Consider the following 16,482-nt stretch of genomic DNA (forward strand, 5'->3'; position numbering starts at 1 on the left):
ATTGGGTTAATCAATCTCTTAATTCACCCAATTTCTTGTTAGTTAAATTATCCTAGACTAAGTCTCTCTTTCTCAAGTAGAGACTAAGTCAAATAGGCATGAACTAATATTTGCAGCTATTAATTCCACAATTAAAGCATGAACTAAGATAAATAATAAACACTCAATCATAAAAAAGCGCACTAAATTAGATATCCATAAGGTTTACACAATAGGGTTGGGTCACAACCCTAGTAGAAGTCTAGCTACTCATAATAGGTTTTGAAGAAAATAAGGAAGAGAAACTAATTAAACTCATAATGGAAGCTAAAAATGATTAAATCTATTGTAAATACACCAAAGCAAAGTAAAACTTCCTAAAATAGTAAAGAAAAATGACTACAGCAACTTCAGAAGTTCAAACTTGACATAATTTTATGAAACTCAGCTATAATACAAGGCTGAAAATCTCGAACAAAAATACTCCTCGGGAGGTTCTGCGGCCGTACAATTCTATGTGCGGTCCGTAGATTTCTTCATCTGGCATGAGCTGGAGTTCTGCGGTAGCACATTTCTGAATTGTGGCCGCAGGGCAACTTTTTTGCGGTTCGCAGATTTAGAACTGTGGCCGCAAGGCATTTTTCTGCGGTCCGCAATATTAGGATTGCAGCCGCAAGGCAATCTTCTGCGGACGCACAAATCTTAAGCGATCCGCAATTCACTGAGGCTCTGGACTTGGTCTTTTTACATACTCTCTGATCTTAGACCCTTAGCCCAACTTTGTGGCCGTACAAATCTTGTGCGATCCGCAATTCACTGAGGCTCTGGACTTGGTCTTCTTACATACTCTCTGATCTTCGACACTTAGCCCAACTTTGCGACCGCACAATTCATATACGGTCCGCAGATTTGTAAAAATGTCTGCTAATTTTTCCTTCTTTGTTTGCGGCCGCAGATGAAATTCTACGGTCCGCAATTTCTTACGCGGCCGCAGAATTCCTTCTGCGGACTGCACATTGTGTGCTTCTGTGCCCTTTATTGCCTTGTGCTTGAACTACTCCTTTTTTAGTCGGATTTCATCTCGGGAGCCCAACTTCCAACAGCCCTGCAGTTTTTCACAATTTCATTAGTTTCGGGAATACAATTCAATACTTTTATACTAAAACAAAAGCTAAAAGGCACTAATAAATAGTCAAAATCCCCACTTATCAAAGACGAATGAGCTTATATTTGGTTGAGGGATTTTAAGATTGAGAAATGGCTCCACATAAGGATAGTGGCAGAAGATGAAATTTTTTTACTACAAATGTCTCAGAGTCTCTCAATGGGTTGTTGAAGTCAGCTCGTGAACTGCCAGTCACTGTTATGGTACAAATGTCATTCAAGCAACCGGCGGAGAGGTTCGCTGATCGATTCCGCAGTGCATTCTCCTTAGTTGAAAGGGGTGTTTAAATTATGCCAAAACTGATGCAATAGTTTGAGGATTATAGGAAACGATCATAGTGGCATACATATTTACAATATTGCAGTGACCGAGATATTTTTGAAGTTAGAGCTAATTTGCATCAAGGTTCCGGTAATAATATTCTTGTATAGTAGTAGATGAAGTCGAGCCTCGAAGTTGCGAGCGCAGCCTCTCCTATCTACCCACCTCCTAGCACGGGGTAGCAGCGACGGTGGTGGGGAATCTGAAGCTAGTGGTCGAGGAGGGGGTTGCATCTGCAAGAATCTCTCCCAAGCCCAAACCTAATATTGATTGTGGACGTAAAACTGAGTATTTTTACTCTATATATATATATATATATATATATATATATATATGTGTGTGTGTGTGTGTGTGTGTGTGTGTGATATTCATGATAAGAATTAATAATATTATCACCTATAGAAGCGGAATAAATCCAGCAATGTCCCTCACGCTACCCATCGACACCCTGTATAGCTGCCTATACATGTACGCTAGAACGACACCGCCCCAACTGTACATGGGTAAATCAAATAACCGCTCCAGATGAGCCAAGAAACATAGGCTCATAAGGTTCCCCGAGGTGTATGGAAAAAGAATACTGCCAAATATCATCAACAGCAACAGCCTAGACTGTCGCTCAATAACCTCCATTAGTGTCGGATCCGTTATCTGCTCATGTAGTGCCTATAGGTGCTGCCTAACAAGCAATAATTGTAATCGGCTAATTCGATTAATCACAGACTCCTCAACCATAAGGAATACAGTGAGCCTCACCAACATCTGTAGATAGTCAAGCCTCTTATACTCCCTAATCCACGGTGGGTAGTGGATAGCAAGACCGTCAACAGGCAATCCAAACAATACCTCTACGTGTTGTAATGTGATAGTCGCCTCGGCGGTAGGCAAATGGAATGCATGAGTCTCTGGCCTCCAACACTCGATCAGAGTTGTGGTTAATGGCCAGTCGAACTGTAACTGGCCGACCTCGATGACTCGGTAAAAACCAATCCAAGTGAGGCACGCGACAATACGCTGATGTAGTGGGTGATCCCTAATGCGTCGTGGGTAGAAGTTCTCGCTAAGCAACTCTCCATCCTATATACATGATGACCTATGGCGCACTTGGAGCATAAGTAGCTCACGTGACATATGTCTAGGATGAACAACCGGGCGATCCATAATGATGTCTGTACATTGAATAATGTTAATTAACGTATGTTCTCTTACGTTTTTATAGCTAAAGATTTATTTATTACTGTAGTTTGAGATTGTAAGGAATATTATCTAACTATATGAAGTATATATTATTTATTATTTATTTAATTCAAACCAATTTTTACATTAGTATTTAGACTAAACAATAAAATTTTTGCAGATTCTCGTTTGTATTGACATTTATTTTAATTTTTATTTGTCAGTTAGAAGTACCTACAATATTATTCTACTTTTAATTCTCGAAATATATCAAAATATTTTATTAATTAATTTGATACAAATTATTAATTAGTATTTAATTAATTCATAATGGTTTATACGTTATTTTTTAGATTTAACAATAAAAATTCGGCAGAGTATCCTTTGTACCGACAACTATATAAATTTTAATTCGTTAGTTATATAACTCTACATTATTTTAATTGTTGAACTTATGGAGATTTCTTAAAATAGCTAATTACTTAATTCGATACGAAGTATTATTTATCATTTAATTAATTCATAAATTTTGTACGTTTGTTTATTGTATTTCATGACAAACAATCGGCAGAGTATCCTCCGTATTGCCAACAGTTTAATTTTTATTCAACAGTCAAAGAATCCTAAAGTAGGTTATTGGTTTAACTTATATGGCGGGCAATGTAGGAATCTAACAACCAAAGTAGGAATCAAAATACTACTTCTATGACGGACAAATAAATAAAGTAGTCAACATTTAACAAACAATTAATATTTACATACTATTGCATAAATACATTCAATACTATAAATAAACAACAAAATTCACAAAATTCTCCAATTAAACAATATTCAACAAAATAATAACAAAAAAACTAGCTAAATTTCAAATAATCGATCGGCAAAATTGACAAATACCAACAAATATCGTAATTTCCATATGAAAATTATAACTATTCCTAATTGTTTTTATGGAATTAAAACAACTAAAGCCGAAATCTATTTTACAATTACTACTACTTACAAAAAAAAAAAAAAAAGTTGCATAAAAGATCCGAACTAAAGTGTGCAATAGTTAATACACATGTAATACACATAATGTATAAATAATTAACGGAAAAGGTCCAAATATACCCTTGTACTATACGAAATTGAGCACATTTGCCATTCGTTAATACTTTAGCTCAAATATACCCTTACCGTCACGTAGTTGGTCCATATATGCCCTTAGAATTATACAGTTGGCCCATATATGCCCTTTTCGAAACGGAATCCACTCAAGCTAATTAGCTCTTTCGTTAATTGTATTAAAGTGTATTACAAACACTATTTCCTTTTTATTAGTATTTTTTTTCTTTACCTTTCTCTTTTCTTTCTTCTTTCTTCTTTTCTTCTCTTTTTTTTTCCTTTTTCTTTCTCCCTTATCCGATTTCCTCCATTACCGATGTCTTCTCCATTTTCGTCACCAATTTCACTTGACAAAACTCATGAATTCCAATTACTAAGAAAATTCTCCCATAAGAATATTTTTATAGATCATATGTTTGTCAATTTTTAAATTTTTACTGAACATATATTTAGTTCTAAAAAATTTAACAAAGTAAGATTGAAATAATATTTATGTAACAAAAAACTCGAAAAATCCAATAAAACTGAATAATTCAAACCGATATAATTGGTTTGGTTTGGTTTTGATAAAAGTCGAACCAACCCGTTCCATGTACACCCCTAATTTACATAGTTAATAAAAAAAAATAGAAAATATCCAGCCAAAAAAGATAAAAAAGACTAACAACTCAAATTTATAACACTACAACTTGAAATCTAGGCTTTTAATCATTAAATTATCTTTCTAGAAATAATTTAAATATTTTGGTCTTTTGAGTATTGTTAAAGGTTGAGATGCTTTTATTATTTTAAAGTTTAAACCATAATTTTTGGAACAATTTAATTTTGTTTATTTAGAGGGCGAGTGAAATTGAAACTTGATTACCTTATGAAAGAATTTTCTTAGTAATTGGAATTTATGAGTTTTGTCAAGTGAAATTGGTGACGAAAATGGAGAAGACATCAGTAATGGAGGAAACGGATAAGGGAGAAAGAAAAAGGAAAAAAAAAAAGAAGAAAAGAAAAAAGAAGAAAGAAAAGAGAAAGGTAAAGAAAAAAAGTACTAATAAAAGGGAAATAGTGTTTGTAATACACTTTAATACAATTAACGAAAGAGTTAATTAGTTTGGGTGAATTCCGTTTCGAAAATGGCATATATGGGCCAACTGTGTAACTCTAATGGCATATATGGGCCAACTATGTGACGATAAGGGCATATTTGAGCTAAAGTATTAACGAAGGGCAAATGTGCTCAATTTCGTACCGTACAAGAGCATATTTGGACCTTTGACCAATAATTAATACAGAGAAAAGTGTTAAAAATATCTAAATTAATGTTTGAATGTGAATTTGGACCACCATTTCTCGAAATTCGACCACCTACTTTGATCTACGCCACACATAGACATTGAATCTTTGGGGAAAAAAATATAAAATCCACACTTTTTTGTGGAACCTATGTGGGCTCCAGTGGAGGAAAATGTAAAAAAATGGGGGAGGACATCGATCTGCCTAGGGAAAAAGGGTGGTCCTTTTTTAATTCATGTATAACTTATGTAATACATGAATGCGTTATACAAACAGTTTCAAATTAATGTATAGCGCATGTAATACATGCGCTATAACTTTGTTAACGTATAACACATGTTTTACGTGCGCTATATATAAAATAGTTCTTAATTTTTTTTTTGCATTTATTTTGATCTCCGGAACCAAAATAATGTTACTTTGGTTCCGGACTCGACGCCTTATTGGATCCTAGAGTTAAAATGTCACGGCAAAAAGACTAAGATTTTTGAAGACAAAATAGCCTTTCTTTCAGTGCTGAAAATTGATAGGGAATTGTGCGAGAAAGAGGCACCTCAACTTTCCCTGTGTTATATCAGGTGATAGGTCGTCGTACTTGGCCACCACACTCCCACTGCTCATCGCACTCTTTTTCCCCCTCAACAACTCCACATCACAAGATTCCACTTTCCTTCCTTTCCCTACCTTCTTTATTTCTCACTTTGTAACGTTCGAGTCCTGCAAATGGGAAAAAAACTTGATAACGTGGTACAAATTTAGACTAGTCAGAGCTTCATTTTTAATTGTATGCTATGTGCTTTTGTACAAGTATTACTCCATATTACAAGCAGCAAATTAAAGTTTAATTGTCATATACAGTTTTACAGAGAAGAAATCTGAGGTTGTACTCTTTCTCTCTCTTAAATTGTATTTTTTGTAACATATAAAATATCAACCGTGCTTATAATTAATTAATCAAGAAAAGTAACTAATCTGATATTTAGAGATTCAAAAGCAAAAAAAAAGAAAAGGAAAATCCAAATTTTGGTAATGGCGGCCCTTAGCTGTTCCTATTTTTCATGGAAAGCCATCAGCCTATTGCGAGTAATTTGGGAGTTGCAAGTAGTATACACATATAAATAACTTTTAAAAAAAGATGGTACGTACACATATATAGATGGCCCAGTCACATGCCTTCTTCAGATTTTGCGGCAGATGATCATCTTATTATTCGATTCAAGTCACCTAATTGTATCAAAGAACATCATTTACGAAAAAACATTTTACTTCACACCAAACATGCATGACCTCAAATTCAGTAATTTTCCTTTTGAAAGTTGATGTTGAATTCATGGAGGGCAACTTACATATATTTCTCTCATTTAAAGAATGACAGTAATTAATAACGTTGTTAAATCTAGCAATCTTGAACATTGAATCAGATTGACTTTGTGGAGTACATAGCTCAAGCCTGTTTAAACTGAGAGACTTTACATTTGAAATAATAGACATACATAGTACGTAGCGCTTTAAAAAAATAGTAAAAAAGTTGGACTTGTTATCTACTAGATACCTAAAGCGCAAGTCATAGGAAAAATACAAGGGCATCACATTGCAAGTAAGGAGAATATTTGTGCTGATAATAAATTTTATAATAACATTTCACGTTATGTGTTGTTAATTCTTAACAAAAATAATATATAAACTTCGCTGGCTTCCAGTCTTGCCATCTTGCCACCCCATGTTAATGTTCCCCTCTTCGCACCTTCCATGTTCCCACTTCAAAACCTCTCCTTCCCATTACACCTCTTGACTTATTAATTAACACCTCAAAAAGAAAAAAGAAGATATATATAGTTGATATATGACTTTAATTGGTTTACTTTGTGCATAAGATAACATGCTTTTTAGTAGTACCATGGCTTTTGTTCCTTCTACAGCACAAGAAACTAGTTCTGTTAATTTTCGAAACCATGAAGCAGCTAATGATGATCTCCCTTCCTCCTTCCCTAGTCATGTATTTCCCTCTTCTTGTGCTCCTCAACAAGAATTTCAAGGTTCTCTCTCTCTCTCACACTCACTCTATCTCTATGTATTTTGTAAATAACTTGATGAATTCAAGATTTAGAGATGAGTTAGTGAATTCTGCTCTCTATATGGGTTATATCTTTTCCACACACATTACACATATATAGTGTGAGCTAAATGCAGTGAATTCTAAATTATGAGTTTTAAACTTGATATTGCATCCATATCTATGTTTCGTATAAAAAATGACCCATTCATTTCATATTGCATCACGGTGTCTAGTCTAGATCTACCACTATGTGAGCTAGCAAAATAGTAGGAATATGACATATTTATTGTGATGGCGGATGCAGGAATTTCACCGTTGTTAATGAGGAGAGCCATGTCATTTGATCATAATCAAGAATCGAGAGTGGACGACGACATGTCTGATGACGATGGCTCTTCACATTTACTTGGGGAGAAGAAGAGGAGGCTGAATTTGGAGCAAGTGAAGGCACTTGAGAGAAGTTTTGAGATGGGGAACAAGCTTGAGCCTGAGAGGAAAATGCAACTGGCTAGAGCTCTAGGATTGAAACCCAGGCAGATTGCAATTTGGTTCCAGAACAGAAGAGCTAGGTGTAAGACTAAGCAATTGGAGAAAGATTACGAAATCTTGAAGCGACAATGTGATAAACTTAAGATTGATAATGATGCACTCAAGACTCAAAACAAAAAACTTCACTCTGAGGTACGTAACACAATTGAACTTGACTTTTATATTCAGACTAGAATTTGACTTAAACGTCTTTGGATCATGCTATTGGGAAACTCGCTCCGTATTGCATTTACTAGATGATTTTCCAAGATTCTTTTAGCTGAAATCAGTTTAGGTTTAATTTGATTTCTAGTGCGTTTTAGAAATTAAACCACCATCACTCACAAACGCTAGTAGACGGGTTTGCAGTTTGGTAGAACCCAGTATTTAAGTACATTGATTATGTTTCTTTCAAATCTACCCTTGTTTTAATAAATGATCTGTTAATTTTATGGAAGTCTCTTAACAATTATTACTCATTTTATGGATAGGCAAAGGACTATTTAGTCAAATACTGTAATTCTTATTATTAATACTATTAAATGATTTTTTAATGAGTTTGCCAAAACCATAAACGATAACCGAAAAAGACCGAAGGAAGTAGTTTTAATTGTTCATGTTTCGCATTGATCATTCTGGTGGCAGTTGCAGTTATTGAGTCTGGGAAACAGAGAATCAGCTGGAGATACACCACCAATATTATTTAATCTGAACAAGGAAAACGAAGGGTGTAATTGGAACATCAATGGAAGTGGTGATGAGAACAACAGTACTATAGATGTAAATCTTGGAACCACAACAACAAGAACATCATCAACAAACAGCCCACTCAACAGCCATGATATTTTTCCAACAGCTTATAAAGTAGAGCAAACTGTCAATGAAGAAGGATTTTGCAACATGTTCACCAATGTGGAAGATCAGACCAATTTTTGGCCATTGCCAGTGCAGCAACACTTTTACTAATTTTAATTTCTTTCAAGTTATTCAAATTAAACCATTTTTTTGGGTCTTATGCCGACAGTTAAATTTACTGTGTGTATAGTAAAATGCACATATGTTAATGTTATTGTACCAGGATTGTTATTAAAGACTTGAAAGTGACGATGCAACAAATTGGTAATTGATATTAGTAGTATTTGATTTTTCAATTCTTGTGAGAGACAGAGGTGTTGTTTTTGCAAGGTTGGACCACTTGGGAGGACAGATTAAAATAATAAAAAAGATTCATGTTCTGAGCATTATCAGGAGAGACTGTGGTGCAGGGTCACCTTTTCTGGCTATGGGCCATAACCTATACAATTCGAAAGAGAAGGGCAAAAAAGGAAGATTCTCTCCTTGCACTAGTATTTGTTGTTGCTTCAGATATGGAGCCTTCTTGTTACTTTCTTTTCTTTAAATGTTTTGTTGGTTAATACCTGAATATTATTATACTTCCTTCCCATATTTTATCATCTCATTAACAGAGGGTAAGAAATTAAAAAAAAAACTTCTGACAGAAGCTAAAAATATACTACAAAATATCAAAGTGATCCTTACTACCAACAATTAAGATGTATGGGAGTTTTGTATGTCCTTTATATTCTGTCTCCACATAATAAGGTGACTTTTAGATCAAAGGGTCCTAACAAGTCATGTTATTTCTTGTAAAGTGAAGATGATATGATTAAATAGTTTCTAAATATAGAAACGTGAGAATCTTTCTGTGACATACTAAAAATGAAAGTGTCACGTAAAATAGAGATATCATTTTTGCGAGAAATATATATCATTTACTGTCTAGTAAAAAGAAATGGTATGAACATCATTGTAGAGAAGCTTCTTTTGACTGTGCAGTACTACTAATAAAGTTGCAGATTCTGATGATTTAAGGATGATTTACAGATTGCTTTGCTTCTAAAACAATAATATATGAGCAATGAGAAGAATTACTAGTATGATTTTTAACGAGTGTCAAAGATCAGAGTCAGGCCAGGAATCCAACCACAAAATTACGAGGGGAAAGACCAAAGAGATAGGGATAAAGAAGAAAACAGAACAATGTTGCTTACTGGGGAATGAGTCATTTTTCTATATTAGTAACTCTTTCTGCCTACTGTTGTGACCTGTATGTCAGTCTCTGTTTAAAGAAAAAAAATCTTGCGACTCCTTTTCTGAGATGCTGAAATTTAAGTATGGCAAAAGGACTAACAAAAGAAACCAAAAGGATACGAAATGAGAAAACACAACATTGTGTTCCATCAAAACAATGAGGGGAGAGTCTGGTACGTCATATGATTATAACTATATATGCAAAAAATGAGGAACTTGTATATTGCACACAAGCGCGTAATCACAATTTATACCTATACTCTTATGAAGATTATATAATGAATTAGGCAGTCAGAATAGTCTGTCACATGTCAAGCTAAATCAGGCGTATAATTTGATGGTCGCCATAAAAGGAAATGAAAAAGGAGAAAGTATGTGCAAAAACTTGGCTCAATTTATTACGAAGAAAGAGAAAATTTTAGCATACATCCTTTGATAAGAGCATTCGTTTTCAAACAAGAAAAATCAATTCTCGTGCTCGTAGATAAGATATAATTATATAGAACCAACTTAGGCCACATTAAAATATTAATAGCTGCGATTCTAACCTGGAAATCTTCAGGTTACTATACCATTGTCTCAACCACTCAGCCATCTCCTGAGCACAAACTACGAACTGGTTCTTGCAACATTTACAATTTTATAAAGATGAAGCATCTCCTGGGATGTCGATTACCATGGATGGACCTCCATGAAGTTTATCATAGTAAGTGTCAACACGGGATCCATGAAAATGTGCATGTAAATCTTAAAGCTCAGACAGGCAGAGAAATATTCTCCAATCAGAATGATGTAAAATTAGAGAGATTGATCACTGATTTGTAATTTCCTCAATAAGTCTGTTGAAGGACCACTTCTACCTAGAATCTACTTGGTTGAAGTCACCACGACAGATGCATAAGCAGTCGCAACTGATGTACCTTCAGAGGGACTTCAATTGATAACAAAACCGCTACGCGATATGTTTCCTTTTACTCATTGAGGTTTCCTTATAATTTATGGAATAAGAGCTTCCTTCAATTTCACATAATTGGATATAATAGATCATATGTACAAAGTCTCATAGTCGAGCACCAAAAAATGAAGATAAAGAAAATCGGAGCTCCTAACAGCACATAAAAGGACATTATCGCACTACATTATTATAAATGTAGAAAAACACTTAAAACATCTCACTTTGATGCAGACAACCTGACGAGGAGAATACTATGTAACAGATTCAGCAACAGAGACAGTCTGCTGTCCAGCTTTGCTCAACTATTTCATGCACCCTCCTGTTGTATTCGCACTTGTTCTCGCTAAACAGCTGTGCTGCTTCTGCATTAGCTGCTGAGTTAGTGTTTGGATCACAGAGCAACGACTGCAGTAGGAAAAAACGCATATCAGGGAGCTACTTACCAGCAATCCAGCATAGATGTTAATGGTTATAGGTTATACTTATACAGATCATTTTCTTTAGCTCAGGAAGATGCTGAAAAATGCTAACTTTTGACCCAGTTACGATTATAAAAATTGACTTGATTTTTTTTTTTTTTTTTTTTTGATAATACAAAAGTTTCATTAGTAAACACCAAGTGGTGTAAAAAATGACTTGTTTATATGTCCATCATCAGAGATTTATCTACCTACTTTTTGAAAATAAAATTTGGAAATTTATCAAAGTACACGAGACAATGCTAACCACCAATTTTTGAATTAACAATGACAAAAATAACTAAAATACCAGTGCCAAGAAAAGCTGCTGACTCACTAAATAGTACTAGGTATGTGCAACTAATGAGAGCATTTTTTACATGGGAATTAAACTTATGTAAAAATTTGCTTGAAACAATTAAGTTAGAGAAATGAAGAAAGACTTGCTTCTGTGGATTAAATTATCAAAACTAAACACGGATATTCAAAATTGTAAATCTTAACCTACTAGTAATCTCAAGAGAGAAGTGAAAACTTGTGAATCAGCATGGAGAATAGTGTCACTCTGAGACACATCCATGTTATCTTCAGGCTACAAACTTGTGCATGATGCTTCTTTTCTTCCTCTATTCATATGTTCAACCAAACTACTGACTGATGATCCTCAACAGTGATGGACTACTAGTTCAATATCTAAAGTAAGAAACTGGAATTCACAGCTATAAAGCAGAACAGGTCATAGGTTGTCCATACGGGAAATGCATCCACGCATCCACCACCCCCCCCCCCCCCCAAAACCAAAATAATAATCATTTTAATTCCTCAAAATTATTTATGGAAACGAAGCATGGTGTTGCATTTAGAACGTCTCATAATACCTGTATTGAGATAAGTATAGCAGCTACATCATATATAGGTCTCCACTCATTTTGCAAGATGTCCAAAGAAATACTTCCATCAGCATAAACTGAGCAACAATAAGCAAAAGCATAAGAGATCAGGAAAACTATACTAAACATGACAATATGAAAAAGCATAAGATAAGCTAATATGAAATGAAAAAAGAAGCAAAAGTAGGACGCAAGAGGAAAATGTCTACATTTCAAACAAAGTGATTTTACTCCTCTTTCAACAAAAAGTTTAGACATGAACACATTGGATACAAGTGCAAGTAGCACACAGAGGATATCAAGATAAAATAAAAGAAGATCATTTGAAATGGTTTTGTCAAGTTCTATCTAGACCTCCAAATGCACCAGCGTGTAGGTGAAAAACCATGGTGGTTGGAAGTGTTAAAGGGAGACAAGGTGGACCTAAAATCACGTGAAGGAAAGTGGTTTTGACAGGCTAACAATCTATTCAAATTCATGCAAACTTGGCAAAAAGTAAAGTACAATGGAAGAAATAGATCTATACAAGCGATACGAATTAGTTATGATTAAGGCTTAGTTTTATTGGTATGCTCGCTCAGCTCAATATCCGTTAGGGGCTTTTTTAATCTTGTTGGAGGATTGTATATCAATAGAAAATGTAGAGAGAACTTCTAGGATTTGAGAACCTAATTTATTGAACATTGGAATGATCTGGGTCAAATGGCGTAAAATAGATAGTGATGATTCATATAGCCACTAGCCAGCCCCAACTAATTTGGCATTGATGATTAGTTGTGATTGTTTTTGCAAAAGACTTGACAATGTTACGATATAAAACCAAACCTACCTTGCCCTCCTTGCATAACAATACACGCATACAAACACCCACATATGTGAACGCAAAAGAGAAAATGCAATCAGACTTATAGTTCGACAATTTATAGTACAATGAACGTTCTTATCCTCTCAAAGGATTACAACTCTGCTAAGAGATAAAGAGGAGTAGAAAAAGAGGGGTGAGATATACTTCAGCTACTTACTATTTGGATGGAACATCCTGGACATAAAGTACACTTTTGGTGGCCTGTTAGGATAATCCTCAGTAAATTGAAGTGTCAGCTTAAACGTGCCTGTAAGCAAACAATATCACCAAACAATCAAAGTTAGGGCAGAAGGATATTTAACTTAGGAAAGGACACTGGTTATGCACCCACTACCAATTCTAGAAAACCTTCTTCACTGGGAGGATAAAACAAGAAAATTTCAGCATTGAAGGCACAAAGCAAATTGCCTACAAAGACTCCTGAATTACAATTCTGCAACTCAAACTGGACCATATCGACACAAGAAATCTTCACTGATGCAACTAACTTTCTGATATAAAACATATAGGGGCACCATATTTGTTCATACAATTGCCAAGGCATAAATAAGTCTCATGAGGCATAGGTACGACGGAGTGATATCCAAACAAAAGGTATTCATGAGCAACATTGCCTCACCTCCATCCCAGGGAGTGTCATCGGGGCTGCATTTCAAGGAAAGAAAAGCTATAAGTACAAATATACTGCTGTTTGGGCAGGGAGCAATCAGTTTCAAATTCCAATTAGTTATGGTACCATGATTTTCAATCAATTCCAAATGTCATACCCGAATATAACAGCATTCCATAGCATTATATTGTTGCCATAAGGTGCACCATTGATGCCTAGAGGAGGATCGTGCACTAACCGCTTGAAATCCGTCATCAATCTTTTCCTCGCTGGTGTTGACATCCTCACTGCCTAATTAAGAAATCACAATTCAAATAAACACAAAACTCAATAAAGAGCCTTATTGTCCATGATTACTAAGGCAGCTAAAACATATCGAACTTTAGACCAAAGCCCTGGAGGCAGTATATACTAGGCTTCTGTCTGAGGCAAGCTTCGAATCTGTGATGTGCGCCCAATGCACACTGCACATGCTCGCTCTTACCACTTAACCAAATCCCTGGAGGCAGTAAACTTATTATTGTGTGTGTATTGAAAAAAATCAACTATATAGTTAGAGTAAAAGTAACAGAACGACCCCGCACGAGCTGCCAATCTGCCACAAAGCTATATGGGCCTATATATGAGGCAACCAAATGCTACAAAATTAAATCAAGGCAAAACAGAGGATTGCAACAACAACAACTACTACACCTCAATCCCAAGCAATAACTAAGGAGTAATGCAATAAGTAAAAATTATCGATTCACTAGGGTTGATGTGAAAAACGCACAGCCCAAAAATCAATCACGTGAATTGATGCAGAAAAGCATAGGTAAGGGGAAGATCGATTTACCTGAGAGCAAAAGCGGCAATATAATTTGAAAGATAGTGGACGGCGTTTGAATTTAAGCTTGGAGAATCGGCCGCCCAGATTAGTGTCCCCTTTGCAATCGGCAACTTAAAGAGTGAAAATTTGAGTTTGATTTGCGTGATATATATATATATATATATATATATATATATATATATATATATATATATGGAGGGCTCCATGTCAGATCTTACATGGCATGCATTGCACGAAATAGCCACTCTTGTAGACATGCATTTAACAAATTATTTTTTCAAACTTAAATGCTTGATTTTTAACTTTTAGTTTATTCTATTTCTGCCCCTAAAATTTTTGAAACTTGCTCTCACCGAGGCATCCTGATGGTCGAAGGGACGGAGACAACATTGAGGAATGAGGAATCAAAGTTTCAAAATTTTCATAAATGGTTATATAACTATAACTAAATAAAATATTCAGGTAAATTTCACAAATACTTATATAACTATAACTATTTTTCACTAAAATTATATAACTTTATTTTCTCACACAAAAAATCATCAAACTTTCACTAACTTACATATAAATCATAGTGACCGAAAAATACAATTTTTCGATAGTATTTTCTTAATCTAGGTTTTTTAATTTTTATTTCAGTCTAATAAATAATAACTCAATTAAAATAGGAAAAACAAATTTAGCCACTTTAAAAATAATATCTGATAATATATATATATATATATATATATATATATATATATATATTGCTAACATACTACGTGAAGGTAGTAAGTTAGCAAAATACCCATTTTTGCTTTACCTAAAATACCACTATTAATTGCCCATCGTCTTGATAAATTTTAAACAAAATTGTCATTTTACTTTCAAATGAAAAATATGCTACAGAGTACAGACCTGCATTTACAATTGAATTGATTCCCCACATTCCTATCTCTTGCCCAAAATCCCAATCCCTCGTCTCATTTCATCTCACAAAGTTCAAGCATAAATCTATAACCCAACAAAGAAATTAAAGACCCACACTTTATACAACAATTTGTAAAAGGACGCAACCAACTCATTTTATTGTCGCAGAAATTTAATGCATGCAGCCTCTTCTTCAGCAATCGAACTTAGATATCAATCGGCAGCAAAAGAAAAAAAAAAGTCAGCGTAGACTTTGTGCAAGATGCAATGAGTTCTCGTGAGGAAAGAGGACAAGCTTTAATGACGGCAAACTCAAATTTACAGAATTTTGAAGTAATATAAGTGAAACAATATTGGTCAACATTGGAAGAAGAAATTTTTAAAAAAAAATTAAGGTTGGAGTATTTGAGAAGAACCATGGCTGAATAAGCTCCCTTTTTCCCACCATGAATTATAGAGTGAAGATTTAAGTTCAGGTGAAATCAAGAGAAGAGGGAAGAAATTTGATTTTTTAGTTTAAAAGACGAAAATGCCCATGTCTTTAATGTCTTGGCAAAGTTAGTAGAGTTATTAACAGGGGGTATTTTAGGTAAAGCAAAAATGGATACCTTGCTGACTTACTACCTTCACGTAGTATGTTAGCAAGACCCTCTATATATATATATATATACAAGTATCTATGAACGTGTGTTGCACGTTAATAATGGCATTTAAACATTTATTTATATGAAAAACAATAAAATTAAATTAATGAGAAATTTTTTATGTATAATAGTACAACAATCATCTAAATATCAAAAAATATTATTACGTTAGCATAATACATGAATTTAAAATAAAAGGACATCATCAAAACTTACACAAATGATCAATTTTGTCATGTTAGTTAAATAATAATGTATTGTAGTTTAAAAGTACTTAATGTGATGGTATCTTAACGAACACTTCTTTGTGGATAATTTTTTTTTGTGTATGTTTTCTCCTAATGCGTTGGTTACTCTGCCTTAACCAGAACTCTTGTTGTCGATCTTGATATTCCGCTTGAAAGTGCAATATACAGTTGTTCGTGCAAGAAAACATATTGCGGTAAATATAGTTCAATATTTAGGGTCCTTGTGCTTTATTTATTATATTTTCAAAACATAAATATATTAAAAATTATTTTCGCACACATTTAAAAGGATATTCTTTAGTTTCGGAAGACAAAAATTGAATTCAGAGATAAGAATATACTTAGAAGCACATTGACCAATATC

At 34.3% G+C, this 16,482-nt stretch overlaps 2 protein-coding genes across 5 annotated transcripts; one reads left to right on the forward strand and one right to left on the reverse strand.

Moving 5' to 3' along the window:
- The first annotated feature begins 6,742 nt into the window (after positions 1-6,742).
- On the forward strand, positions 6,743-8,770 carry LOC104121613 (homeobox-leucine zipper protein ATHB-23-like). 2 transcript variants are annotated; one of them, XM_009633644.4, is made up of 3 exons: positions 6,743-7,071; positions 7,396-7,772; positions 8,271-8,770. In XM_009633644.4, exons 1-3 carry the CDS (start codon positions 6,915-6,917, stop codon positions 8,583-8,585), a joined length of 849 nt encoding a protein of 282 aa, XP_009631939.1. In that variant the 5' UTR covers positions 6,743-6,914; the 3' UTR covers positions 8,586-8,770. The 2 variants fall into 2 exon arrangements, with proteins under 2 accessions (XP_009631939.1, XP_009631938.1); XM_009633643.4 differs by having other exon boundaries at positions 6,782-7,071; positions 8,265-8,770.
- A 1,951-nt stretch (positions 8,771-10,721) lies between these two features.
- LOC104121614 (ubiquitin-conjugating enzyme E2 2-like) lies at positions 10,722-14,464 on the reverse strand. Of its 3 annotated transcripts, XM_009633646.4 has the most exons (7): positions 14,324-14,430; positions 13,901-13,987; positions 13,646-13,779; positions 13,498-13,523; positions 13,036-13,125; positions 12,002-12,090; positions 10,722-11,070 (listed from the first exon to the last, which is right to left on the reverse strand). In XM_009633646.4, exons 2-7 carry the CDS (start codon positions 13,958-13,960, stop codon positions 10,930-10,932), a joined length of 540 nt encoding a protein of 179 aa, XP_009631941.1. In that variant the 5' UTR covers positions 13,961-13,987; positions 14,324-14,430; the 3' UTR covers positions 10,722-10,929. The 3 variants fall into 3 exon arrangements, with proteins under 3 accessions (XP_009631941.1, XP_009631942.1, XP_009631943.1); XM_009633647.4 differs by lacking the exon at positions 13,901-13,987 and having other exon boundaries at positions 14,324-14,464; XM_009633648.4 differs by lacking the exon at positions 13,901-13,987 and having other exon boundaries at positions 13,646-13,775; positions 14,324-14,459.
- Between the last annotated feature and the right edge of the window lie 2,018 nt (positions 14,465-16,482).

Source organism: Nicotiana tomentosiformis, chromosome 2 (assembly GCF_000390325.3).
Source record: "Nicotiana tomentosiformis chromosome 2, ASM39032v3, whole genome shotgun sequence".
NCBI lineage: Eukaryota > Viridiplantae > Streptophyta > Magnoliopsida > Solanales > Solanaceae > Nicotiana > Nicotiana tomentosiformis.